We start from the raw sequence: 27457 nt of genomic DNA, 5'->3' as shown, positions 1-27457 counted from the left end.
GAGTGTAAGTACAATACTGGCTTGTGAAATGCAGCAGAGTGGAAGTATAAGGTAGCATAAAATAGAAATAGTCAAGTGAAGTACCTAAATTTATGTTGAAATTGTACTTTAGGCACAGTACTTGAGTAAATGTACTATGTTACATTTCACCACTGAAGGTAGGCCTATATATGTATATATGCATACATGTCTGGATGTATGCAGCCTATATTCATAGGCTACTCTATGTGTGCATGGATATATCACAGGCACAAATCTACCCTTTAAAAATTAGACTATTTTATTACTACACTATGGATCAATAATTGTGTTAAATAAAAGGTTTAAAATCCTTACATTTTTTAACTATGCATTTAAAACTTGATTGCATTGAGAGGCCACAGTGTTTTTATATGTACTTTATATTTCTGAAGACAATATTCAAATGCAGGACTTGTAGTTTAAAGTTTCTGTGTGTATGTTTTTTTTTTAAACCATTCCAATTAGCCATTGATTGTCATTCATGTACATATGATATACTCACCAGCAATCAAACTCTCAAAACTTGAATTATGTAAAAATTCACAGTGAACGTCTTTCTGTAACCGCTTACAGAGGGTTCTGTGGACACTTTTCAAAGCAACCTGCTCTTGAACTACTCCAGCGCCCCAACCCTGACCTGGATGAGCAGCTAAAGAAAATGGATGAATATTTTACAGCTCTGCAGCTTGCCTGATCTGAACCCGGCCTCTCTCTCAAAAGACCAAACTCAGTGAGTCCTCTTGACGTTTCTACGGTGACCATAACCTTGAACTTCAGCAAAATCCTGACATGACTCATTCAGCAAAGCAGAAAACAGACTAAAACTTTTATGTATTTTCAGATCCAGTCGGTGATGTGACGACAGGTATTTTAGGGACTGACGGCTGAAGGAAAGCTTATGGTCTGACTCAGTGAAATATTTAACTTCACCTGACCAGGGATTTTTGAGGTCAGCTGGAAACAGATGCCCACTTGTAGCAGTGTGTCCCCAGCAGGGAGCAGCAGGGCCTTCCTGGCTGCAGTCTCTGCTGTTATGTGTCTCCCAAGAGTGGATTATAAAGCCAAGACAAAGCAGCTTGGCCCTTCTCTGCCCTGTGTGTGCAGCTGCGCAGTGAAAGCTCAGGGCTTCTGCCCTCTCCTGTTCTGGTTCAGAGCCAATATCAGCTGTCTGTTTTAGAGCGAGGGAGAGAAAAAATACCCAGCAATCCTCTAAAGCAGCTTAAAGGCTGAATCAGGGGACTGAAGCCTTTTCCATTTCCAGAACCGCTTCTCTCACTCGCTCCATTATGGCTTGATGAGCATCTGACTGACTGCCAAAAGAGCAGTCACACATAAACAGTCTCCTGCCTCCTCCTAAAGGCTTTCCCCACCTGATATAGGCTACATTCTCCAAAACATCTCCAACCTGGATGTACCAGAATATGCATTAGAGAGAACAGCGACCGGGACAAGCAGGGGTATTTGATTTTAACTCTTGATGTAATCAGGAGTCTTGTATCCGATTAAATAATGAATGCTAAGTGCTCATGTAACAAACAAAATCTCCCGCCAGGGGCCTTGGGTTCCCATGTGCATTATTATTTTGGCACAGCCCCCCCCCCCCCCCCCCTCACCACCCTCTGTTGACATGCTGGCTTTTGGAGTGAAATGAAGTGAGGCAAAGTGGAGTGGAGAGCAGAGTGGTTTGGAGCAAGTGTGTGATGTGACTGTATCCGGTCCCCTTGTCAGTGTGTGTATATCTGTGTTGCTGCAGGAGTAAAAGGGGGGGAGGGATGTGAGGCTTTGCTTCCAACAGAGAGGATAAGAGAGAAACACACATCTGGAGAATGAGAGAGAAAAAACACACACGCATAAAGTGATTATCACATAAATCTGTCCATCAGTGGAGACTGCCTGATTTTCATATGGTCTGGGAACAAAGCCACAGCTGGGCAGTGTCACTTGTTGGCTGTCTCCCAGAAACATCAGAATGACAAATTAAGATGTTATGGCCGTTTAAAGAATGTGTTAGCATAACCGTATATATTAACGCCCCATCACACCACTTCCTCATGATGCATTCTGATTTACCTTTGGTCACTGTTTATTGTGTTACACAATCAATTAGTTGTTTATCTGTATCTAATAAAGATGATATAACATGCATGTGCAATGTTAAGGAGCAATACAACAAGTAAAGAGACTGTTAAAGTTATGAAACTGATCTGTATGAAGTAAAAATCTGGAAAATATTTTTAAAGGAGATGTATATAACACCCAGAACACTACTGTAGCAGCAAACAACTATCTGCTATGTAAAGATAAAGTGGCATCCTGAGCAGAAAATGAAGTCACACTTCCTTTGTGTGTGTTTTAATCTGGACTCCTACATTTTTCCAGTGGCCACTTATAGTATTGCAGTGCATAAATCCCCTGCTCCCCCAAAGCATTTACCCCATTGACTACCACTATAAAAGAGACATTTATAAAACTGTTGACAGGACACTTTGAACTGCAAACAATGTCAATAATAACTCTTACTGTTCTGAATTTTTGATCCATGGAGGTTTTATACTTTAAACTTTCCTCAAGCCGAGAAAAACGATTTAACAATCCGTGATGTCGTCACAATGTAAAGTATGTGAGCTGATGAGTGGGGCCTGGAGAAACAACACTGGGCATACTCAGTGGGCCATAGATCCAGAAGCTAGAATTTTTTTTTGGCATATGTGCCAGGTGAGCAGTTCTCATTGGACTAGGCGCCATCTTGCAGTCCAGTATCTAGGTATTATTATACATCAATGGGTGTAAGCTGAGCTTCTCTAATCATAGTTGAGGTAGCTGGTGTGGTGCACGTGCATGTTAGTGCATGTGGCTCCCTGTGTGTGTTCCATTGGCTAGCTGATTGTGTCCACTCTGCACTGTGCTCACACGGCGGATACTACTAATAATGCCATCCTGACCCATGGTGGCAGGACTGCGTCATTGTGCAAAAGTGGCCTAATTCCCACCCTCTGGTCCCCCAGGTTAACACTGTTAGCTCTGTCAGCACTGTTGCCATTGTTAGCACTATTTTAACTGTTAGCACCATTAGCTGCTAGCTGCAGGATCCATGTTGAGAGCTGTGCGTAGAAAATCCTGGCACAGACTCTGAATAATAGATAGATTATGAATGTTACGCATCTTTAAAGCAATACTTCCAAATCTGAAAGTATCACTTCTTACAGAGAGTCATACCTGTCAAGTTTTGGATTTGAAAATAAGGGAAATTTTTCGGCGGTGAGGTTTGTGGGCCGTTACTGACACAAAGACAGAAATGTGAACGGCTCGTTTGTCCTCTGACACGCCACATACCTGTGTGCCGCCACAGCTCCGTTGTCCAGGTACTACTGGGCAGTCATGACACCAACGAAAGAGGAAATTACTGGACCTGGAGTCAGACGTTATCTTGTACCGTAGAGCACTATGAGCCTCCCCCGTATTCCTGTCTGTGACCCCCGTTCAACCCACAACTGCCAGGATTCGCCTTTCCTTTCTGCTGCTGGTTGAAACATGATAATAGGGGTGCCCCAGCGCCCACTCCACTAACTTGACGTGGAAATGAGCGGTAGTCTAGAAAACTGGCGAGTTTTGTTTTGTTCTGTTTTGGTTTTTTTGGAGGGTGCTCGTGCGCCCTCACATAGATTGCGCCCTGGGCGGTCGCCCACATTGCCCATAGCAAAACCCATCCCTGGGTGTACAGGAAATCTAAAATAACCACTTGTCAACCAGACCCGCTGTCGACACTAACCTCGCGACAACTGCCACCCAGGCTACTGCAGATGGCAGTTCTCGCGAGGCTAGTGACAGAGTTCAGTTTGGAGAGGCAGAGGAATATTTTCTTTTTTTAAAATTATATTATAATACGGGGGATTTACGGGAAAATACTAATACGGCAGGACGGCAGGAAAGAGGGGTAAAATACGGTAGTTTGACAGCTATGCAGAGAGTCAGACAAAAAGATCAATACCGACATGGTTGGCAAATTTTGTTACCTTGGGACAGACCTGGGTTTGCTGTTTCCTGTGTTAAGCTGGATGTAGCTTTACTGTACAGACACGGGTGTGTCATTGATCTTCTCTCCTATGTACTGTATATCCAAGTATGTCTTACTATACCTTTAAAGAATATGCAAACTAACTCCCCATATTTGCACATGTTCCCCTTCCAAAGCCCAACTGTATTTCATGCTATAAGACATAGGTACCAGGCCTGAGCTACAATGAGAGATGTCAGGGTGTGGAGGCCTGTTGAGACTTACAAGGGAAACACTTGTTAAAAAATAAAAAGAGAAAGCAGAAGAGTCCTCATAAATTCTTAAAGAGAGAAATACCTCAAGAGGAATTGCCTTGGTGTTTTTGAATTAAATACCACTGACTGACATCAACTTATCTGTGTTAAGAAGAGAGTGAGAGAAGGAGAGAGGATAGGAAGACATGTGAGCCTATAGCTGCAGCTGGGTGCAATGTATGATGGGTATATGCAATCATAGGATGCTAAATAGAAATACAGCTAACCTTGAAAAGATCCCATTAAATGAAGACAAATGTGTTGACTAGATATTTGACAGTTCTTTAGGTGGATCCATTAATAGGATTAATTTAATCATAATTCACTTGAGACAGAAAACCCTTCAGATTGAGAATCTTTGTCCTCTCTTTACTCGTAAAGGCATCACAGTATATACAGTATTTACTAACTAACTGTGCTCATTTATATTCAACACACCAGACCTCGCTAGTGTGACTGTACTCTGCCATCTGTCCATGCTGAAAATATCTAAGAAAAATGTATTCATGGGAACTCTTCTTCAGACAGATTAACATGAAAAGTAAAAAGCAGACTGACGGTAAATCAGAGCAGGAGTATCAGAGTCTAGACCGTCAGGAGTGTCGTCCACCGCGGCATGAGGAGTGACACTGACCTGGGCCATGATGGAATGGCCTCTTAACCTTGCACAGGCTTATCTCTACTGCATATACCTTCTCCGCGCCCGCACAAATCCAACCTAGAAGCCTTTTAGAGGGGATTTTCTGAGGAAAGGCAATCCGTTGGCTTTTCTAAAACCACAAGAGTAAAACAGACTAAGGCCAAGACCATTTGTCCTCCAGGACACCAGCTCTCCTTATATGTTTGGTTGCAGTGTGCACTTGCAGTAGAAAAGCTTCAGTGGAGAACAATGAGCTGTACAAATGAGTAACAGCAGCTCAAGATCATTAAAGGTTTTTCTTTTATCTATAGAAAGTTTTGAGAGTATGTTGTTGTTAGAGCTCATTCCTGAATTTTGAGAGCCTATAAGGACACCTTTTGAATCCGCCTGTAGTTTCCTCCTTACTTTTCTGTTTTCTGCAGAAAGGGACTGGTACAATGGATTACATCAAGGCCCACGGACAAACAAGTTCCTCCTTAACCCTCACACCAGAGGATGAAAAGCGGCAGACTGTATTTGTTTTCACATGTTTTTATTAGAGACTATGAAAGAGAAAGTGACCAGCGACACAAAATACCTGGTAATGTTATGTTATGAGGCTGATTAAACCTGCAACATGTATGGCTTTTCACTTCTGCAGACATCCCTTGGCATCACTGAAGTTTACCTTGATGTCATAGGATTAGAGCTAATCCTTTACACAGCAGATGCCACGGATCCTTTTGGCTCATCTCAGTTTAGCATGGAAAGCCTTGGCTACTACCTGTACGCTCTAGGGAGCCTTACTCCACTCTCCGAAGATACTGGTGTTCATACTTCAGTGCCAGCCCATTCATTAGTACTCCTGTTCAAGGAAATTAAGACTCAATTTTAAAAATAAGAGTCCTGCTCAGTGGCAAGTTCATGTAACTGGTCAGACTGAGGGAGAATGTCATTCAAAGAAAAGACATTTTGGGAAATAACGCTTATTTGTTTTAAGGTGAAGAGTTAGATAAGAAGATTGACACCAATCTCGTCTGTCCATTACAGGGAAATGTTGTTGATTTTCACCAATGACTCCCCACCCATCCACCAGCAGAGGCCGACTGGGTCATGTCCGTTCAACATCTCCCACCAGACTTTTGCAAGTGGATGGGCACAGGGGAAAGCCAAACATTATTCATATATGTACACACTGCACAATGCGCGATGACACAGAGCTGGTTGAAAATCAGCAAGGTGTCCCTTTAACTTTGAGACTACAGCCCATGGAACCCGGTCTCGCTCTGAAGTCGTCGAAATCCGGCACTTGGGCAGTGACTTGCGGCATCAGACACTGGCGAAAAAGGCGTCCTTTAACGTCGGCAAGATATGCAGCAGGTCACCATTATAGTTAAACGGCACTTTGTGGTGTCAGAGGGAACGCGGTGGGACAAAATCGAACGTTAAAGCAGCGAAAGTCAGAGTAGGGTGGGCGGTAGTGGTGGTGGTGGATGGGTCCAACAAACACCGACTTTCACCCAACAATTAATGGCAATTTGATGTTTTACTGTCAGACAATGTTGGCCCGCTGGTTAGCACACATCCCTCCATAAAACGGCAAACTGACGTTTCTACCCTGATGTCTTGATTTAATTTGCAAGATAAAATGTGATAGTGAGCTTTAGAGGTGCTGGTAGGTGAAATTTGTCATTCAAAACAGAGCCAGGCAATCTTTTTCCGCCTGTTTCCAGTATTATGCTAAGCTAAGCTAAGCTAGCAGACTACAAACTGTAGCTCTTCATTTCACAGACAAATATGAGTTGCATCAATCTTCCTTTCTAACCCTCTGAATTATATATTTTTTTAGAAACTTCACTGCATGCAGTTTCAGCAACAGTTTTAACAAGAGTTAGTCTTGAATGATGACTGCATCTTTCTGATGGCAAAAAGGGTGGCTTTTAAGTTCAGCCTGCTCACACACACTCGCGCGCGTTCCACCCTTCCTAAGTGCTGCATCACATTTGCAAAGATCAATACAAAGTTTATATGAGGGCTTTTAAGGTAAGCTTAGCTGTCCTTTTCATAGGGAGTTGAGAGAGGAGCATTATTGTGTGTGTGTGTGTGTGTGTGTGTGTGTGTGTGTAAGTCACGGTCGAGTGGAGATCCTCCCAAGTCTGGACCTCGGTGGAGTTGAGGCGTGACTCATGGTTCACCCCGCTGCTGCATGCTGTGCAGTGTAAGAGACCACATAGTGGATGAAGTCCATCAATAATTCAACAAAGACAGACTTCCTCTTTCTCTGGCTCGCACTCGCCCCCTCACTGCCTGTCTCTCCCTCTCCCCTCGGTGCTCTGCCTCTGTTTCTGACTGACTGAGTCTTCCTCAGACTTCCACAAACAGCCTCCATCTCTGGGCTCCCTCATCCCACCTCCCTCCCCGCTAACCCAGCCGTCCCAAACCACTTAAAACAAGCAGCAGCCCGCTTCCAAATCTAAATCTGAGGCCCAAGTAATCTTTGGCTTTTAAGGGATTTTTTTTTTCTACACTAGAAACAAGACGTCAACTTGGCTTTTCGTGATCATGTCAGATTAGGGCCACACAAAGTGCTAATCCTGTTCCAGACACTTTATCTCAGATGTGGGCATTGCTAAGTTAGATGTCAGACTTGGAGGAGTCAAAAGAGGGGTGTTTTAGAAGATTTTAGGAGATGATATTTTGACCACTCAGCGGCTCAGTGGATTGCGGCTACTACTGCCTCACAGCAAGAAGATACAGTACATGACTGAGAGGGGTCAATGAAGAGGAGTTCCCTTGAGTTTATGTGGGTTTACCTCAGGTGCTACAGTTTTTTTCCACACCAAAAGACACGCATGTTAGGTTTAGACAAATCTGCTAAAGTTTTAATCAAAGAACAAAAAGGATGCAGTTGTGCTTGAAACATTTAGTAGGAGAAACACATGGTGTGTGTGTGTGTGTGTGTTTACTTCATCTATAGAGCCTCCTTGAATGTTAAAGTAAAGGGCCGTGCAGCAGCTCTTTACTGGGATTATCAAAGGAGCTGACAGGGCTTTTTCCAACAGTTTCTAATGTGTTTGTGCAGAGCATTATTGTGCTTTAAGGGAAAACATCTTTATGTCTGTCCCCTTTTGACCGCTATCACATGAAGTGTAGTGAGGGCCAGCGAGCTCCATTTCCTGCCTAAACCATCGATTCCATATGATGAAAATGCATGAGAGACAGATGACAGCCTCCATTAAAAGATACATTAGAGGGCATTATATTGCTAATCCCAGGACCTTCGGGGACCCACTAATCTGGATTATACCGTTCGTAGATCATTTTATAGCATCACTTGTCAGATGCCCTATGCCAACTTATTTCCTGCTCCTTTGGTTTCCTCTTCATCTTAACCTCTTGAACTTGAGGTGTTTTGCTCATCTTTTAATTCCACGGTTTTAGTGATGACATGCACGCCTCAGTCAAGCATGCTGTATATGTTTATTTTCAGGACAGTTTGCTGCCATTTGTCATGTAAGTGATATTATGTACTGTAATCTAGGATGAATGAAAACACATTTTGACACTATTTGTGTCCGCATGGTTGAAGGTTATTGGTCAGATCTGCTGTGTGAGCTGGTTTGTATATAAACAAAAACGCTCTTTGTCCCAAAGTAAATGCCACTTTCAAGTGTGACACAAATCAAGTGTTTCCTGCTGTGAACACACACACATCTGGCCCTATTTCCAAATAGTGGAAGAGATAGATGCAGCAGACTGATGTCAACCGGCAGTAACAAATGCTACCTTGTCGTGGTGGTTGTCACCTAACAGTATTGTCCGTGACCATGGCCCTAATTTGACAGTTACATCTGACTAAATGTAATAGTACAAACATAATGTAGAAAATTCCATTGACATTTTGGTGTATGTAAAATATGTAAAATAATCTAAAAAAACAAAGACTAATCCCTTTCAATCGTCACTTAAGGCCCACTAAAAGAGTGTGGCAGTGTATTTATCCAGGCTGTTCTCGTGCACTGTTTATATACCTACAAAGAGTAATGCACCACAATTCGTAAACAGCCCACGTAATCATGAGCCAGTAATTAAAGTACAACCCACATAATCTGAAAGGCTGGGATCACATGAGCAAGGTGCTGATGAGAGTAAAGAATGGAGTAGCTCGCTTTGCAAACCCTATCCTACGTAACTTTACTTTCCAAACTCTAACCTACGTAACTTTTCTTTCCAAACTCTAACCTACGTAACTTTACTTTCCGAACCCTAACATACGTAACTTTGCTTTCCAATCCCTAACCTACATAACTTTACTTTCCAAAGCCTAACCTACGTAACTTTACTTTCCGAACTCTAACCTACGTAACTTTTCTTTCCAAACTCTAACCTACGTAACTTTACTTTCCGAACCCTAACATACGTAACTTTACTTTCCAAACCCTATCCTACGTAACTTTACCTTCTAATCCCTAACCTACGTAACTTTACCCTCCATTCCCTAAACTACGTAACTTTACTTTCCAAAGCCTAACCTACGTAACTTTACTTTCCAACCCCTAACCCACGTAACTTTGCCTTCCAATCCCTAACCTATGTAACTTTACTTTCCAAACCCTAACCTACGCAACTTTGCTTTCCAATCCCTAACCTACATAACTTTACTTTCCAAAGCCTAATCTACGTAACTTTACTTTCCAAAGCCTAACCTACGTAACTTTACTTTCCAAACCCTAACCTATGTAACTTTACTTTCCCAACCCTAACCTACATAACTGTACTTTCAAAACCCTAACCTACAAAACTTTACTTTCCAATCCCTAACCAACATAACTTTACTTTCCAAACCCTAATCTATGTTACTTGATGCTAATGCCATAATTGTATGATAACATAAGGTGATGATACTCGAATATGATTCTTTCCCTAAACCTAATGTAACAGGTAGCGACGCTAATTCGTTGGGCTGTTCTCACAAATTGTTCGTATGTTTTTTGTAGTATTTTGAAAATACTTTTAAAGCATTTTGAAAGGCTGCGATGACATGACCAATGCAATGACAGGAGTAAACAAGGAAGTAGCCTTGAGTGGTCTTGTAAGGAGGTAGGTTGGGGTGGTGGATGGGTCACAAAAACTCAGACTTTCCCTTGGAGTTGCATGTTTGGAACTGTGTGAACTTTGAGTCATTTTAAGGTACGTTCTCACCATGTTTCTTTTCCTAAACCCAACCACAGTAACTTTACTTGCCTAAACCTAGCCTCCGTAACTTTACGTTAATTACATAACTGTACGTTAAAGGCGTAACATCCTTCATGGGGCGCTAATTTGTAGGATATCATACAAACTGTTGTGCATACATTTTTTGCAGGATATCATATGGACTGTTCTGTGAGAATGCACTGAATTCATTGGGCACTAATTCATTAGATATCATACAAATAGTTGTATGTGGATTTTTGTAAAATATACAAACACTTGTATGGGGATTTAACCATATATCTGCAGAGACTCTGCCCTCTGCCTGTAATTTCTTATTTTCTTCTTATATTTATGGACGTGTACCACCACAATGCACAGGTGAAGTCAGGGCTTTTTAAAAAGGTAGCGGCTGCCATCCAAGAGACACAGAGAAGAAAAAAACACAAATATAGTTAGACAAAACACCAAACCAGAGTGAAATTGACGTTGGCTTTTACTTTGACTTTTGCTGGCAAGTGTGTTCTTTAGCAGTTACTGACAATCCTGCATAGTGCATCTTTAAAAAATACTAAGAAGCATTATGAGGACAACAAATATTTGCTATATTTGTTATCTTTTTGTTTTTTTAAAAATTGTGTATGCTGTTTGTCTTGCTCTTATGGTGCTATGGACCTCTCCTTGAGATGTGTCTTTAATAAAGTATGAATTGAATTGAATTGAATTGAATTGAATTGCCCATTTATTATTGCTTTTGGTCTGCACTTACTTTGGCTTCAGCCATCTTTACTTGTGATCATAACCCTGCTAATACTCATTAAGTTAAAAACGGACCATGAATAAAAAAAATGTACGGCATCTTTATTATTACGATGCAAAATCCTAATAAGACTGGATTACTGTCAGGAAGGCAGGATATGACATTTGTTCTTACAAAATTTAATTAAACAAATAGAATCATCCAGGATTTTTTTTTTGTCTTTTCATGAGTCAGCATATTGCACTCATCTGTGTAAAAACAACCTTAACATCTGGGAGCTCCTCGCTATCTTGTTACTCCTCTCTGTGTAACAGCAAACCACAGAGAGCCTCTGCACAGGAAATCACATTGCGTTTTCCATGATGTGTTCACTCTGAGAGCAATCAGACCACAACACGTCTGACTCATCCTAACACTTGAATCTAACAGACCAGCTTATCAGCAATCTTATTATAGGAGCACAGACAGACACCACAGCCAATTGTACATGTGTAATCCAGCAATTCTACCCCAACGCTGTCAGCAGTTCCATGTAAAGGTTATCACCTTAACAAAGAAGAGATTGGACAGAAATAAATTCCCAAGTTTGTTGTTGACGGCAGGCCACAGGTCTTGTTTGTCCTCCGGACTTTGACTGTGAGTTTCCACACGTGTTAATTCAGGATTGGAAAAACTTGCTGATATTTTGTGAGCTGAGAGAAGGAAGCTGCAATGTACCTCCTTTGTAAAAAGGACGTTTCAAATAAGGAATAGATCCATTAAAAAAAAAGGTCTCAAAAGGCCCTTACACTACATCTTCCAGCCGCTATTCATGAATCTTTCTTTTGACAGCAGCCAAACTGTGATCCTAAATGCAACTGAGACGTCGAGGATGATGGCTGACAACTTACTGCACCAGCAGTAATTGAATACCATGTGGAAAAATTACTGAAGAGCGCTTGCCAAGAGGTGAGAGGTTGCCATGGAAACATATTCAAAGGAAAGACGATCCATTTGCCAAGAGCTTAACAAAACATCTGACTCAGCCAAGATATTTGTTACTGGTCAGACATCACTGGCACGTCTATCAGCAGATCAAATATATCAAACAGCACAGTTTACAGTACAAATAGAGCGGAAACACATACAGCAATGGATTGAATCAGCCTTATAAATATGTGACTGAAATTAATACTTTTTTCAAGCTTGGAATAAATGAAACAGAAGCAATAAATCACCTGTGCCACAATAAAGCCAAACAATAAGCTTCACCCTCAGTTCCTTGGGCATCCACTGCGCTTCGCTCCATTAGCTTTACACTGCAGTCGATGGATCATTAGGCCCCATCCGCCTCAATAATGCAAAAAGAGCAAAGGAGGCAAACACCGCACAGCCTTATCTGCCTCTCACCTCTCAACACAGCAGGAGCCAAGTAGGTAAACAACACATTATCCTACCAGCACTGTGTGTGCAACCACTGGCATCCTTCCTGGACAGAAACAGTGTGCAGGCAGGTGTGGGTATAATTGACTGTAAGGCATGCGAGCAAGTAGAGGAGAAATTAATACACGGGTTGTCACTTGTGCACACGTTATCATTAATTCTCTGTACAACAAAAAGTGTGATATGTCTTAACCAGGCAGGTGTAGAGTGGTTCAAATTATTAACTCATTTCCTCTTCAAGTACTGTTTTTAAATGCAAAGATAAATATATCAAATGCTGAGTGTTGTCAATCATTGCTTCACTTGTAACTGACAACACATGCAGACATCCTGATGACAAATGGAAGATAGTAGCAGATAGGTTAGAGCTTTGTGATTTGACGCCCTGGCTGATAGACATCGCAGCACTGCCCACCTTAGGCACAGAGCAGCCAATGACAGGGTGCTTTTGAACCAGACGCCTGTGTGACCAAACCAATGGGAGCGCAGCTGCTTTGTTTCCCTGCCTGCATGGCTCTGTTGAGTGCGCACATGTGACCTCAGAAGGCGCTTACTGGTATTTAAACATCGTCGATTGGGTGCTGAAGCTGACAGCTCCCAGATACAGATAAACAAAACCCAAACCAAAAAAACAATGGCTCCTCTGGATGCTTTGAAGCCTCTCTATCTCTTTAACTCTCAGTGAGGATCTCCTTTTTCCCCAGCCGCGCGTCATCTTTGAACATTAATGGACTTTATTTTAAGCTGCTGACGAGAAAGGCGCCGTGTTCTCTCCGCAAACGGGACTAAAGCGGATGTTGTGACACCTGTAGCTGAATCTGGATCTCAGTCTCCTAAAAAGGCAGGTTGGATTGTTTCACATCCACTCAGCGTCCGCTCTGCAGGAGAGGTGCTCCGGCGCTGTTTGATCTCGAGTGGGGAAGCGCAAAGGTAGCCTAAAGCCATTTACGGACGCATTAATATCTAAGCCGCTCTCTGTGCCTGCTTGCAGACAGGAAGGAGCATGGATAGAGAGGAATTTGCTCTGACTAGTGCGTTGAGGGGATTTGTAGAGCTGGGGGTGTGCTCCTGTTGAAACTAAACTAAGGACAGTGGATAAAGCGCCGTCACCAACAGCTTCTCTCCAGGCTTCTTTTGTTCATTCTCTCATATTTCTGGCGAGTAGAGAGATTATATTTTAAGCAGCCATGGGGAAAGATGAGTGCAAAACAATGCTGGACGCTTTGAACAAAGTGACCGCCTGCTACAGGCACCTGGTGATCGCTTTGGGAAGCACCTCGGACTCGCAGAACCTGCGAGAGGAGCTGAAGAGGACCCGCAAAAAGGCCCAGGAGCTGGCCGTGGCCAACAGGACTAAACTGACCTCTCTGCTCAAAGATAAGACCATCAGCAAAGAGGACCGGGCCGAGTACGAGCGCCTATGGGTGCTGTTTTCGAGCAGCATGGAGCTCCTGGAGGTGGACATGAAAAGGTCCCTGGAGATAGCGCAGGATTTCCCCCTCAAGGTGCCGACGAGACACCTGATCCAGACGGGGATGACCGGCAGCACCACCACGGTGGCGGCCCGCGCCATGAGCGTGCAGAACATGAAATACGAGGCGGACAGCAACATCGACACGGCGGACCTCCGGGACCTGCAGTCCGAGATCACCCAGGTGACCCAGATGATGGAGGAGATGGAGATGAAGGTGCAGGTGGCGCCGTGGGCCGTCGAGGCGAAGCAGGAGGCGGGCGCGGAGCTCAAGTCCAACATGAGTGTAGGAAATTCCTCCGTGGGTGTCATCTCCATCTGCGAAGAGGAGCCCAAAGAGGAGGAGGGGGGAGGCAACAGGGATGCTGGCTTTGCGTCGATCTGCGCCGTGCTCGTGTTCTTTATCATCGTCACGGTCGCTGTGGTGCTAGGATATTTGGTCATCAATATGTCCTGAACTGCCTCACCGACAGCCCACCCTGATGGACACCCTGCGCGGCTGCCCACTGGCGCGTCACCGCGGCTGTAAGAGCCAGCAGCTCCGCAAAGAGCTTTTTTACCTGAGGGGCTGAAAAATAGGCTATGTGGACACGCAAAGTTATTAATCTTTCTCGGATTTGTGAATGTATTCGGTGGAGTTGAGGAGTTGCACTAGATAAAATGTAGAACAATAGAATGGACACCGGGCACAATTTGAGGTTAAGTATTTTGAGGGGCCAAGGGGTCGTGTATTTTTGGAAGAGGAGAGGGAAAAAAAATCATGAAATTACGTGACAGTGTCTGGCCATCAGGATGATACAAACGACACGTAATCCAAATGGATTAGTGGAAAAGCTCAAGCGTAAATGTAGCCTACTGTTAAGTATTCCCCCCTTGATGTTCTGCTGATTGATGCTTTAAATTTATGAATTCAATCCAGCAAAGTCAGACGTGTTGAGAGGGGGGAGCATCTAGAGTCTGAGAAATGGGGTCATGTTGTATGAAAACTCATAGAGCCAGTGTCACAGTTGGATGTGATCTAATCTGCACTGTTCCACACTCCTGTTAGCACAGTTTTAATACAGCAGAACATATGTATAGCAGGCCTTCATCTTACTTCATTGCATCAAATCACAGTGTGCTTCATAAGAGCCTTGGGGACCTCAGAGACGGTCCACGGTCTTTTAATAATGCACCCGTTCACTGTAAGCCTGTTCATGTTCCTTTTCAGGGTTTCTCTTGCAAACAGTGTTGAATGTACATTGCAACATGTGAATAGAGGGGTTTGTACATACAGACTGCTGTCTCAGATAATGTACATAAGTATATTTATTATAATAAAATGTTGAAATGCACTCCAAAACTTGCTTGTAGTTTGAAGAAAAGGCTCCCAGGTGTTTCAGCATGTAACACCGCTTTTATATTATGTGGGACGTTAAGAGCTAAAGCTAATGGTTTTTACATGAGCCCAGTTTGTAATCACTGCAAAGCTTGACACACATCAGATGTACACAGAGGTATTTTAAGCAGAGGATTAGTATCTTAGACGTAACCACCTTGGATTAAAATAGCATACGGCGTGAAATGGAAAGGACACTAAAACAGATGCTTTAACTCCCTAATGGTTTTAGTTATAAGAGTATTTGAAGGTATTGCGTCTGCCAGAGCCAAAGCCTGTACATGGTTTGCTGACAGTTGATTTAGGTTGGGAGGTGGGACAGTTTGGGGTTAGCCAGAGACCACAGACTGGGCTGATAGCTGGGAAATACCTTAGCAGAGAGATGTTAGTTTACACGACATGAGTGCACTGACTGTTGTGATGTTATGAAATCAGAAACATGAATGGGAATTATATAACACTCTGCTATGGATGATCATATGTTTCCTATAGGGGTTTTAGAAATGTTCAGCTTTCAGTGGGCTGATACAGTTTGTTTCATGTCTACCCTCCTGACAATTTTGCACCTTCTTTCAATACTTATCAAACAGAAAAGCTCATACATATAGTCGGCTACATGCATCATTATAGGAAATGAAAAAAATCTAAATATTCAAAACACTAAGTCAAAAATCATTATGGATGTTGAATGTCTAACACTCCATTTCTTCCTTCAAACTGTGCTATTAGCAGGTTACAAATTAGATTTAACTTGATTTTTCAAAACTGGAATTGAGATGATTTATCCACAATTAAATAAATAAAACTATGACATTCTCCAAGTTCAATGTAAATTACATAGTTTGGAGTTATAAAGACGCAGCCTGCATCACTTCTTACAAAGTAGGGGCTGAATTAAAAAGCAGAAACAGACAGAGAAGGTATTTTATTGCAGTCTTTTCAGGTACAAATATAACAGCAGGAACATAAAGAGGGTGTAAAGTGCTGCTAACACCTGCTAAAAAAGAGAAGTGTTCGATTATCAATACTGAGATGTTACTCCACAGCAGTGGTGTAAGGTATTTACAACGGGCCCCAGTGCACGCTATTATGACGGGCCCCAAGGCATGCTAGTTGCTTGTTATGTGCCTAAACTAGTTACTGTATAATCTTTGTGTCACATGATCAAATAGAGTGGATAACACCATCATCATATCAGCCAGAAAGCATCATTGCATATGTGTAAAGACAAAAATACCAAAGAAAATAAGGAAGTATATGTTTAGTTGAAAGTTTTTTCATACCTTATTTGCAGTTTATGTAAAGTAAGCATATATATATATATGCTATAACATATTTTGTTATAGATTGCTGATGGCTGTTTTACAAAAAAAATAAGAAAAGAAAACCAAGATGGAGATGGGTTTGCCTTTTTAAAGGGTAAAGCACATGGCATCGTTTTTCATTTGAACACATGCATATTTCTAAGGTGGCAATCTAAATGACTCACAAGGGCCCATTATCTGCCTAACCTATGGTTGGAGGGCCCGCTCTCCCCATTGGCCCCAATGCAACTGCCCTGTCTGCACTGTTTATATTTACGCCCCTACTCCACAGTGTCTGTGAGCATCCTGTGTCTCTCCTCGACAGATTCACAAAGATCCTTTGACATCAGCTGTGTAAGTGATGGTCAGTGATGTAGTGGTAGTTGATGAGGTGGATGTACTACTAGATAACTGGTTAGGTTACCAAGGAGGACCATTTATACTATGGGTTTACGCAGGTACCGGGAGTGTATACACCACTGCTGCTGGTGCTTTCAGGCAGCAAACATCCATCATCTACAGTACAGTTGCTGGAAATTGTCACTAATTCTTACTTGTCATAATGTGAATTATTGCTCCAGTGTGAATTCTGATGAAAAGTCTGTTGTAACTGCTCGTGGTTCAACAGTTGCACATCAAATGAGCTCTAAATTGACTTTAATGATCTCCTCCCCCATCCTGAGGGTATTCTCTGATAATTGTATACGCTAAATAGACCCCTGGCATTTAAAGACCACTCAGCCTTAGTTGCCGGCTGTGGAAGTATGTAATAATCTCAAAGGATCAAATTTAATTAAAGCTACCCTCCTCCTCCGAGCAGAGGCCTGACTCCATGTGGGAGTAATGGAACAGAATTACATTTAAAAAAACCTGACAAGTGTTAAATATTCAAGTTGCAGATTAAGATGGCAATCATTTGGGACATTAAATGTTTATTCAGCAGACTACTTAAATGCCTTTTCTTGTTTTCCACTGTGTTTTATCTCTTATTCCAGTCCGTCTATCTCCTCTCAGCCTCTCGAGGTTACAAACCTGTGGAGAAACATTAATAGAACATTGTAAAAAAAATAAAATAAAAATGCTGAAACGCAAGATAACTCCGCTCCTAAAAGCACCGAGGCCACAGAGGGGAGAGCATTTTTTTTGGGCAGGACACTGATGCATGAAAATCAGTGGCATGCTACGCTCACACCCGATTCACAGAAGGCTCTCTGACATCTTGTTTATCCTTGTTGTCATCTCACAGAGGCACTAAGCTCTGCTAACAGTGAGTCATGAACCTCTTTGAAATTCACGACAGATTTGCATTGTCATCCAGAGTTCCAAAAATATAAAGGCGATTAATTAAACATGGGGAAGAAAGGGAGGGGACTCGACTAGTGGAGGAGATAAAGCCTCTGGAAAAACTGCACTCTAAAATTCGTCCCTCACATTTCAAGTAAAAGACTGTTTGTACAAAAGTCTACTTTGATGTAACTTTAAGGCTTGCAAGCTGCCTCTCAAAATATCCACAGCATCTAAGTTTTAGAGAGTGTGCCTTCAGGTATAAAAAAAACAGCATGAGTAAATTGACTTTCTCTACAGACGTTTGGAGGCATTTTACGTGAACTTGTGCATTACAGAGTCACTTACATGCTTCACTCCGTCGCTTGGAAACAAACAAACGAAGCAGACTGGCTCGCAGAGAGGCGAGCTACACACTTGGCAGAGACTGACAGACCACTGCATCATCTGGACGAAGATGCTGGGTTTCCAAGGCTGTGGGTTGCCATAGAAACCCTCAACGGATTCTCCACCGCAAACAGCACAGAAGGTTGAGCGGTGTTATTTCAACTCGCCTCCTTTCTGCCACCACCATCCTACACACACACATGCACCGCACACACACACATACACAGCACTCAGAGGCAGGAGGAGATGTGTTGAGGACAGAGGAGGGCAGAGCTGAATAACCTCAGCATCCTCCCCCCACGCTGACATGAAATGTGTCAGAAAACATGAAATCCAGATTGAGTCGTGTTGACTCGCTCTCATGTGCCTCGTCACTTTGAAAGGAAATGTTCCTATCAGGTAAGCGTGACTTCAGGGTAGCTTTGCTGGTCAAAACAAGTAGCGACATCATGACACACTTACTCCTTTTCATTTAATCAATACATTTAATCACTATATATAGATCTTTCCCTCTTTAACAGCAGTCCATCACATCTAAAGTGCACTTAGTGTTTCTGTGCCAAAAAGATGAGGACTTATAGCTCATCCTGTGCTATATACTATATATAATGCATTGTGGTTAAAATAACATCAAATTCATAGGGGGCCTTTTTTTATTTTACCATTTCAAGATGACAAGTTTCCCGTGCATGTCACTTAGATCATTTTAAAAAAGTACAGAGGCTCAGATAATTACAAACAGAAGCCTAGTTATGAGCATTATTGAGTGAGTGATGGTTGTGTGTAAATGCATCTATGCAGTTACTTTATATAAGCTGCTTTTTTTTAAAACAGGCATTGTGATGATAGATGTTGAAATTTAACTTAGATGCATTCTCCAGCTTCTTTAATTCAGCTCACTGTGTGCATCACTAACCATCATAAGCCCAAATCACCTAAAAGCAGTGTGAGACAGCATCAGTAAAAAGATCAAATCAATAATGCATACGTTGATCTGTTTAATAATAAATTAATTTTTAAATGGCAGACGCAGGGTACAATCCATCTGACAGAGATTATTCCTTATGATTTATCAATTTGCCATGAAGGGCCCTGCTGTGAGCAGGAAAGACACCCAAAGGAGAAAGGGGGGGAAGCCCTGCGGTGCCTCCATCACTGACATATGAACTCCTCCTGAGAGGGATCTCCGTTACACACACACACACACACACACACACACACACACACACTCTCTAGTTGCAGGTGATGTCTCTAAATCCCTTTGATATATTTGGTTGTCAGTCTGTTACTATGGTTACAGCTTACATCTTGTCAAAATAAAAAGGTTACTTTAAAATTGTCTTCATAGTGTGGAGCAAACTAAAATGTAAAGACAGGGTCAGACCAGGAAGTCCTTGAGAAACCTATTTATTTCCATAGAACATGATTCTTAAAAATTTCATCACACAAGTGGTCATCTTGTTATCCACCCCCCCCGACAACAGCATTAACACAATAAACAAATATGACAAAATCAGATTTCACTGTCACGTGTTGTAATCAGCATATTGTAATAGAACAGGCCCCGTTAATAAAACAAACCCAGCATCTTACACTAAAAAAAAATGGCGCCTGAATCATTTCAAGTCTGATGACTAACACTTCATTTTACATGTGCTGCAAACAGAAATTACTCTGAGTAAAACATTTGTACGATAAGGCCATTAGTAATCACTTCTTTTTCGTCATTTACACATTTGTTATATTAAAAATAAACAAGTGATGAGGCTGGTGGAGAGACAGTTGTCTTCTGATCTGATGGCAACAACTGTGATATAATGGAAGAAGAGTCATACGGAAGAGAAAAAATAGCAGCTTAACAGTCATTAATATAGTACGGTTACAACCAGGGGTATTCCTCAGAGAAAATAAATCAAGGTTTGTCACTGTTAAGGACACAACAAACCTTTCACCACTGAGGACATCTTGACATGTCACAGTAAAAGAGCTCAGAGCATGGAGAGCTGAATGTTCCCGCTTCAATATGTTGTGGCTGAACATACTGGCGCACAAAGGTAAACATGCCAGGGGGAAGTAAACGGAACAGTAGAGTAGGGATGCACGATAATATCAGCACGTCATAGGTATCAGCCAATATCGGCATTAAAACGCTCACAAGCTACACCAGTTCACTAACTAGCCCTGCGAGTAGTCACTGCTTCACCAAAGCCCTGTTTCTACCGAGCAGTACGGTACGGTTCAGTTCGGTACGCTTTTTTTCCATTTCCACTGTGAAAAGTTGTGGATGGTACCAATGGAACCGTTCTGTACCGTCCCCATATTTGGTCCCCCCTCTGTTGGGGTACCTAGCACACAGATCTGGTACTAAAAGGTGGAGCTGTGAACACTACAGTCCGTTGATTGGTCAATAGCGGACAGTCACTCTGCTCAGGGCTGAGTTGTGGCTGGTTTTGAGGCTCGTTTAACCACTGTTCATACTGTGGAGAGTTTTACATATATTAGTAAACTGTAACTATAAAATGAAAGGATGTTTTGCTGCCTCTGGCAGCAGCTGAAAAGTTGCTGAAAAAAATAACTTAATTCACTGGGCTAACTGCCGGCGACTTTTAAGGTGGAATGTTTACTTGTTATGATACTCAATGCATGAGCTGGTGACGTGAATCCATCAGCACACCTTAAACTGCAATGTGACAACTTTGACCATTATTTTAGTTTTTATACGACATACACTTTTAGTAATGAGTGGATCTTCAAGCATTTGCATATATTAATTTTGGCTGGATTACATTAACTGCGTATATCCCAATCCTCACTTGGGAGTAAAAAGAAAGTTTCACCGAGTGTTGTTCCTGTGGGCTCTGGCAACACTAAACCCCTGAGCTTGCCTGAGAAGGACAAAGCACAAACCCACTATTTTTAAATATCCCATTGAGAGAGACTGTCACTGCAGCCTGTTCTATTTTGTTCTGAAAATGTCGGCATGCAACCCTGTTCTTTGGACGATAAACGAGGTGCTGACTTTCCTCTGTGTCATCGGTGATGAGGAAATACAGCAAGTGCTAGACGGAGCAGTGGGTGACAACAACCCCATTTAAGAGTGACATTTAAGAGTACTGTTTGTGGTGGGAACACTAGGGTCTAGGTACCATGTCTGAAGGGTTACTTTTGGTTCCAAAGGTACCATACTGTGTTTGGTGGAAACAGGGCACAAGTTTCCAGCTAGGGCTGGGTATAGCATCAAAAAAGTACAATACCAGTAACAATATCAGTACCCTTAAAGTAATAATGATGCTAACAGAATACTTATTTGATGTATTTTTTTCTACTACAGGCATGTAGTAGGTTATAGCCATACTTTTGAATGTTTTGGAGGCATCACTGCCATCGCGCTTGACTTCACCACATCACAGGTTGTATGGGTTGTGTCTGCTGTGGTACAGGGCAAATCACATGTCACATTAAAGTTGAGGAACACTGATTGGCTGTGATTAATATAAAAACAGTCATTTTTTTCTAGATCTGGATACAAAAGGGATTGAATGCAGGTATCATTTGACTGGAAAAGCACTGAGTACCAATACCCAGCCCTCCATCTGTGCTTCCTGGATGAATGACTGTGACATTGTGGTAAGACACATAATTAGAAGACAGCCATCGTTACTGTTGTAACATCTGTCCTTTTCCCACAGTGACAAGTTGAAATATGTGCTGTGACAAAGGCCCCTCTGATACTATCAGAACAGTAAACTTGTCTTGCTTCATTACAAGTGCACAGAGGAGCTGTAGGGCTCGTACAGCTGGTAGGGCAAGTCAAAGCTGACTTTTTGAGTTATGCAGGAAGGTTTTGTCTTCAACAGGAACCAGTTGATTGTACTTCGGCGTGATGGTTACTTGTAGACTTAAAGTGTATAGATCTGAGCTCACAAAGCGGTGCAGTGCAGAATCATCTTGAGGCTCCTCCAGCGGACAGTCTGTGTCGGGATTCACCACGGCCTCTCCTGACGCATCCAACCGGTAGTGACTGTCACCTGAAAGAGCAAGAGAAAATAGCAGACAAGATTAAGGAAAAAAGTTTCATCTATCAGCACTGATGTTACTGATTCCTCAGTGGAACAGCTAAATAGCATCAACAGCATCAGTCAGAATCTGGTCACTACGACTAAATTACCTCAACCTGTTCATCTTTCACTATAGAGATTTCTTAAAAGATGACGCTGAAACTGTATTTTATTACTTTTGACTAGGGCTAGGCAATATGGCCTATAAATAATATCATGATATCATATATATAGATAGATATATAGATATACATGTGTAATAATAATAATAATAATAATAATAATAATCGGGCTTTGACTACCCAGACAACACTATAAGACAAATATAGACTATCGCTTCACATTCATTTATAATATCATAAAGCTGCACTAAATATATATTTCATTTTATTTAAAATCAATTTGGCATGCTTCTCTGCTGGTTTGAGAGTGGACTAGATGAGACTGATAATCAGCACCTGGCAGCAGTGATATGTAGCCATCATCTTTAAGGACGGCAAGAGGCAGCCACTGTTCGCAGCCCTCTGTGGCACGCTGGCTGGAGAAGTTGTGGAGGTCCTTCAGCAAAGGGATGCGGCACAAGCGGCTGAGCTCATAGTACTGCGGAGGGGCGATCCACAACTCCCGTGCCCGGTAGCTCTGGATAACCTCTGAGGGTGTGGACCACTGAAACGTACAGAGAAAGGTATTGTTTAACAACCGTACAGGAGTGTTAGTTTGGAACACAAAATGATACTGAATAATGTAGTGTCCATTAAACGGCTGTTGTTTTGGAGAAGACACTACACAATGTTTGTGCAACTGTAGAGAGATTTTTAATCTCAGCGAGTCTTTCAGTGCTGGTTAAATAAACTTCAAACTGACCCAAAGTCAAAACCGCTATGCCCTTTGGGACTCACCAATTTTGGGAGTCACCAAAATTGGCAAATGGGTTGCAAATTTCAAAACCTACTCATGACAATCCCTGACCTTAAGATGGCGCTGTAGCAATCAAGTTTATGTTTTTGCAATTATTTCAATAAGGATTTGGCTTAGACTCATTCATCAATCTTAATTCATGTGCATATTTGCTCCAATGTTAAATGCTGCAGCTCTTAATTTTTTTTAAATCCTCATTTTTTTAACATGTCAGAAACCGTTGGGCCAATCTTCTAGAAAATTTGGCAGGATCATCTACCAACACCCCAGATCTAACGTTATCAAGGATATGTCAGCCCGTACTGATATTGTACATTTTTGTGCCTTCAACTTAAATTTTAAGTAATAACTCATAAATTAAAATAAGCTTAAGCAATTATACCCAAACATGGTGCACGTGCTCAGATGCTAAGCTTGAGTCACAGTCTTGGGATATTCTGCCACTTGGGGGCGCCACAAATGCAAAAAGGTCATAACTCATGATCGGCTACAAGGAATGTACAAAATCTGGGATGCAGTTTTTCACAAAGACAAAAATGGTGTAACTATATCACAGCCAAATGGCCTGATTGTATTTCTTTACTTTATTGAATATCTTGTGCAAAATGTTACTCCCCCGTGTTTTGTATATAGTTTTGTTACTGTATTTGTTTTTATTTTTCCATTTTTATGTCAGTGCTTGAATATGAAAATTCAACATATGTGAAAATCAGAACCTAAACACTAATAAACTACAAATTAAAAAAGAAAAATTGGTATGCACGATCAAGAGTAATGACTCAGTTTATGCATAAAATTTGGTGATGATTTCTTACAACAGATCTAAATTTCAAGACATGTCACATGTCAAACTTAAAAAAAAATCTAACTAAATCCCCAGTATGTCCCACAGACCTGATTTTTTTTCAGCACATCCACTGTACTGTGACAAAAGTTTGCCTCACTGCAACCTGTGTTCTATTCAGAAGTCCACCAGACATATTTTTCAAAATATGCAAAATCATTTAACATCTACAGTACCAGTCGAAAGTTTTGACTTTCCCATTGGGAAAGTGTGTCCAAACTTTTGACTGGTACTGTAGGCTATACCTCCACAAGTCCTCATTTAAATGCTACTGGAACTGACACGGATATGCTCTGGATACTAGATATCATGATTCAAATGGTGTTCAGATCCGTTAATTGGTAACCCAGTAGTTATATTCAATGCCTTGTTGTACTTTGTGCTGTGTGCACAACATGTTTTATTTCATTTAATTTTTAACCAGATTTCACGGAAATATTTGGCAATATGGTACTGTAAACAGCTGCATGAAGAGCCATGTTATCCTAGTGAAGCAGTGAGTAAGTCTTCTACTCCTCAAGGATCAAATTTCTAGGTGGGCAAATACTTAACTTTCTCCACAAATTTCACCAAAATCTTTGACAATACACCCAAGAAAAACAAGTTGATAAGATATTTTTTCTCAGAATTGTTTCCCCAACAGTGGTCCTGTTTTTTAATTTTTTATTTTTTCCAAGTTTTGTGACATCCCTCTCTCTGCCTTCGGCTTGTGAGGTTGGTTTGACCTCTTGGCCTTGGAGCAGGTGGGTGGGGTTGAAGGCATTCTAAGGAAACTAACTGCACCTGGGTAGATGCATCTTCCTGTTTCTGCCCATCTCTTGTGGTTTGAAAGTTAACATGCCGCATCCTGTGCTACTCTGTCAATTTCAAGACTCAAATTCACCATCTCGTTTGACAAATCTCAAATATCCAAGATGTGTAAAGTGATTATAAAGGTTAATATTCAACTCAAAACAAATAGAACTTCATTCACTTCATATCTAATTCTGTTAAAACCTTCCAAGCTTGTCTCTAGGTATTTTTGATGCTTGTACATACACATTGGTGAATTTATTTTCTCAGTAGCTGGGTGGATGTATTTAGATGCAAAGATTGAGTTGGCGTTTCTAGCCCACATTTGACACCATATGTGTGGTCTGAATCTTTACATTTTCCAGGAGAGGTTTTGACACTTGTCACACAGTGGCAGTATTTATTTAGAAATTACTAGACACGGTATGCAGATCTTGAATAACACAAAAATTCAACACAAATGTAGTGTGAAACATGTTTTCACTGAAGGTCAAAAGCTACAACTCGGAAAGTTGATTTATATACTCTGCCTCAATAGAGCATCATCATATGGTGAGGACAATGATGATTTATTAAAAGCAAAACAAAACAAACAAAAAACAAAACAAAACAAGAATTTTTCTTATCGTCAATTAAATGAGAAACAAGCACCCAAATGCTTGAAAATCAGCTTGGACCCCAATCAAAGCCGCTTGCAGCTATCTAGTTTTAGTTTTTAATATGTTACATAGTGAATGGTATTTTATAGTTGAAAAAAATCAATTTGTTAGCAGACAAACTATGTAATGGAAACACTGTTTAGGGTTGAATAAGGTTAGAGGAGTCAATGACCTCAAACCTGGATGGTATTCCTGTGTTGTAATGTCTTGTTACTTATTGGTGGACAATAACAGGAAATCTAGACAGCTGAGAAGCTGAAGAAAATAACTGTTTCACACTTCTGCTTGAAGAAATTGACATAAGTGATGGGTCATTCATCAGAATGACTGTGAATTATTTTATGTTGACTGACTGATCAATGAATTGTTTAACCTCTAATGATTACATAATTCAATTTATTTCAAGGTGAGACACCCCAGGTGAAAACAGTTTTTGCATGCACTGACCAATTTTGAAATTTTGGGCTATTTTTGCTTCCATAGCAGGTCTTCTTCAGGCTAATGGAAATTATTTTAAACAAGTAATAGTAATAAGTAATCAACTTAGGAAGTTTATTTATGAAGTTATAAAAAGAGATATCCAAACTCCCCTCTGTAAAAACCTTTGACTCTAATATGACAACAAAACTGAACAAGAATCTTGAGCCTGGTTTAATCCAATATTTGGAGTTTTGTTCTGTAAATTCATGCAAATTAGTACATGTTAAATTATATAATTCACTGTTTGCGTATTTAAAGATAAAATTACAGTATACTAAAAAGAACTGTCCTGATGTCAGTGATCAGTTTAGTTCATGGTGATATCTGTTGCTGAAACATTTAATCCTATCCACCTGATGTGTCTCCCCTTAAGGAAAAACAAAATTGTCCATTTCCCTGTCACATTTGATGTTAATGTGTTTCATAGACACATATATGGATTTGTGTATCACCTGAAAGTGCTCTATCTCCTTCTCATCCTGGAGTGTCTCTGGGATCTCCTGCAGGCAGCAGATGAAGAAAGCTGTATCAAACCTCGTAGTGAATTTCCTTTTGGGAGTCAGCCAGTTGCTCCACTCATGTAAAGCCCAGATGTTTGGCAGCACCTCCAACTCTCTGCACATCCTGATGAAGTTGGAGGGGTTCTGGTTCACCAGAGCCCTCCACCTGGTGAGCTCACTACTGCACAGATCGTTGACTTTGCAATGCAGCACTTCCTCAGTGGCACCCCTGTCCTCTATGCTTTTTAACAACCTTTTCTCCTCCTGTTTGGACACAACCAGGAGCACACCGGACTCCTCAAACGTCTCCCTCAAGGCGCAGATCCGGAAGGCGACCTCTCCTGAGATAGCAGAGCCCAGTTTCAGTCGGTCGGTGGCGTACACTGGAGGTCTGGTGTCCACCGGCTGGGTGACCCCTCTCAGTCCAAAGTCTGGAGAGTTCCTGAAAGCTTTAAAAATGTCCAGCCACTCACTAGAAAAGTCCGAGGAGTCCACCATGCCGCCGGGAAACACATAGGCATTGGGCATGAAACCACTTTTACCGCTTCGTTTCAGCAGTAACACGTCGTAATCAAAGTGGGTCCTGTGCTGCAGGTGTGACCGTCCGTAGCTGCTGCCCAGCGGTGACCCTGACGCGGCTGTCAGCTGGTGGCCCGCGACCAGAATAAGAGTAGCCGCCTCCTTCCAGTGCTTCAAATTGGTGTTCATTCTGAAAATAGCAAAGTGTAGTCTTAATGTCCACTAAACGCCTTTGAAACTGTGCAGCCCTCTGTCCGTCTACCTGCCTCGCGACATTTGTTTTGCTTGCTGTTATTGCGGAAGGACACGAGTACAGATGCCTCGCGCCGCTTCCGCCATCTGCAGGCTGGATGACTACAGAGCTGCAGAGATAGAGGTGACTCAAATTCTTATGCCATTCTCTGTATATTTTATGGAAGTGATGCATTTGATCATGTTTACCTAACACATTCAATATATAAATATGATTATGTTTTGCACAGCATTTTTGAGAAAGCAGAAAGCCACTGACCACTGACACTGATGACGTCACAATAGAAC

At 41.7% G+C, this 27457-nt stretch overlaps 2 protein-coding genes across 2 annotated transcripts; one reads left to right on the top strand and one right to left on the bottom strand.

The window, feature by feature from the left end:
* The first annotated feature begins 12868 nt into the window (after positions 1-12868).
* On the top strand, positions 12869-17463 carry si:ch73-167i17.6 (regulator of G-protein signaling 9-binding protein). The gene has a single exon (XM_050043941.1). It carries the CDS (start codon positions 13511-13513, stop codon positions 14249-14251), a length of 741 nt encoding a protein of 246 aa, XP_049899898.1. The 5' UTR covers positions 12869-13510; the 3' UTR covers positions 14252-17463.
* Positions 17464-19538: 2075 nt separating this feature from the next.
* Positions 19539-27210, bottom strand: nudt19 (nudix (nucleoside diphosphate linked moiety X)-type motif 19). The gene is made up of 3 exons (XM_050043845.1): positions 26351-27210; positions 22664-22871; positions 19539-22175 (listed from the first exon to the last, which is right to left on the bottom strand). The coding sequence occupies exons 1-3, from the start codon at positions 27104-27106 to the stop codon at positions 21958-21960; spliced, it is 1182 nt and encodes a 393-aa protein (XP_049899802.1). The 5' UTR covers positions 27107-27210; the 3' UTR covers positions 19539-21957.
* Positions 27211-27457: the final 247 nt, after the last annotated feature.

Source organism: Epinephelus moara, chromosome 1 (assembly GCF_006386435.1).
Source record: "Epinephelus moara isolate mb chromosome 1, YSFRI_EMoa_1.0, whole genome shotgun sequence".
Taxonomy (NCBI): domain Eukaryota; kingdom Metazoa; phylum Chordata; class Actinopteri; order Perciformes; family Serranidae; genus Epinephelus; species Epinephelus moara.
Note: the sequence above shows the minus strand (reverse complement) of the source record. Positions and strands in the feature narration are given on the sequence as shown.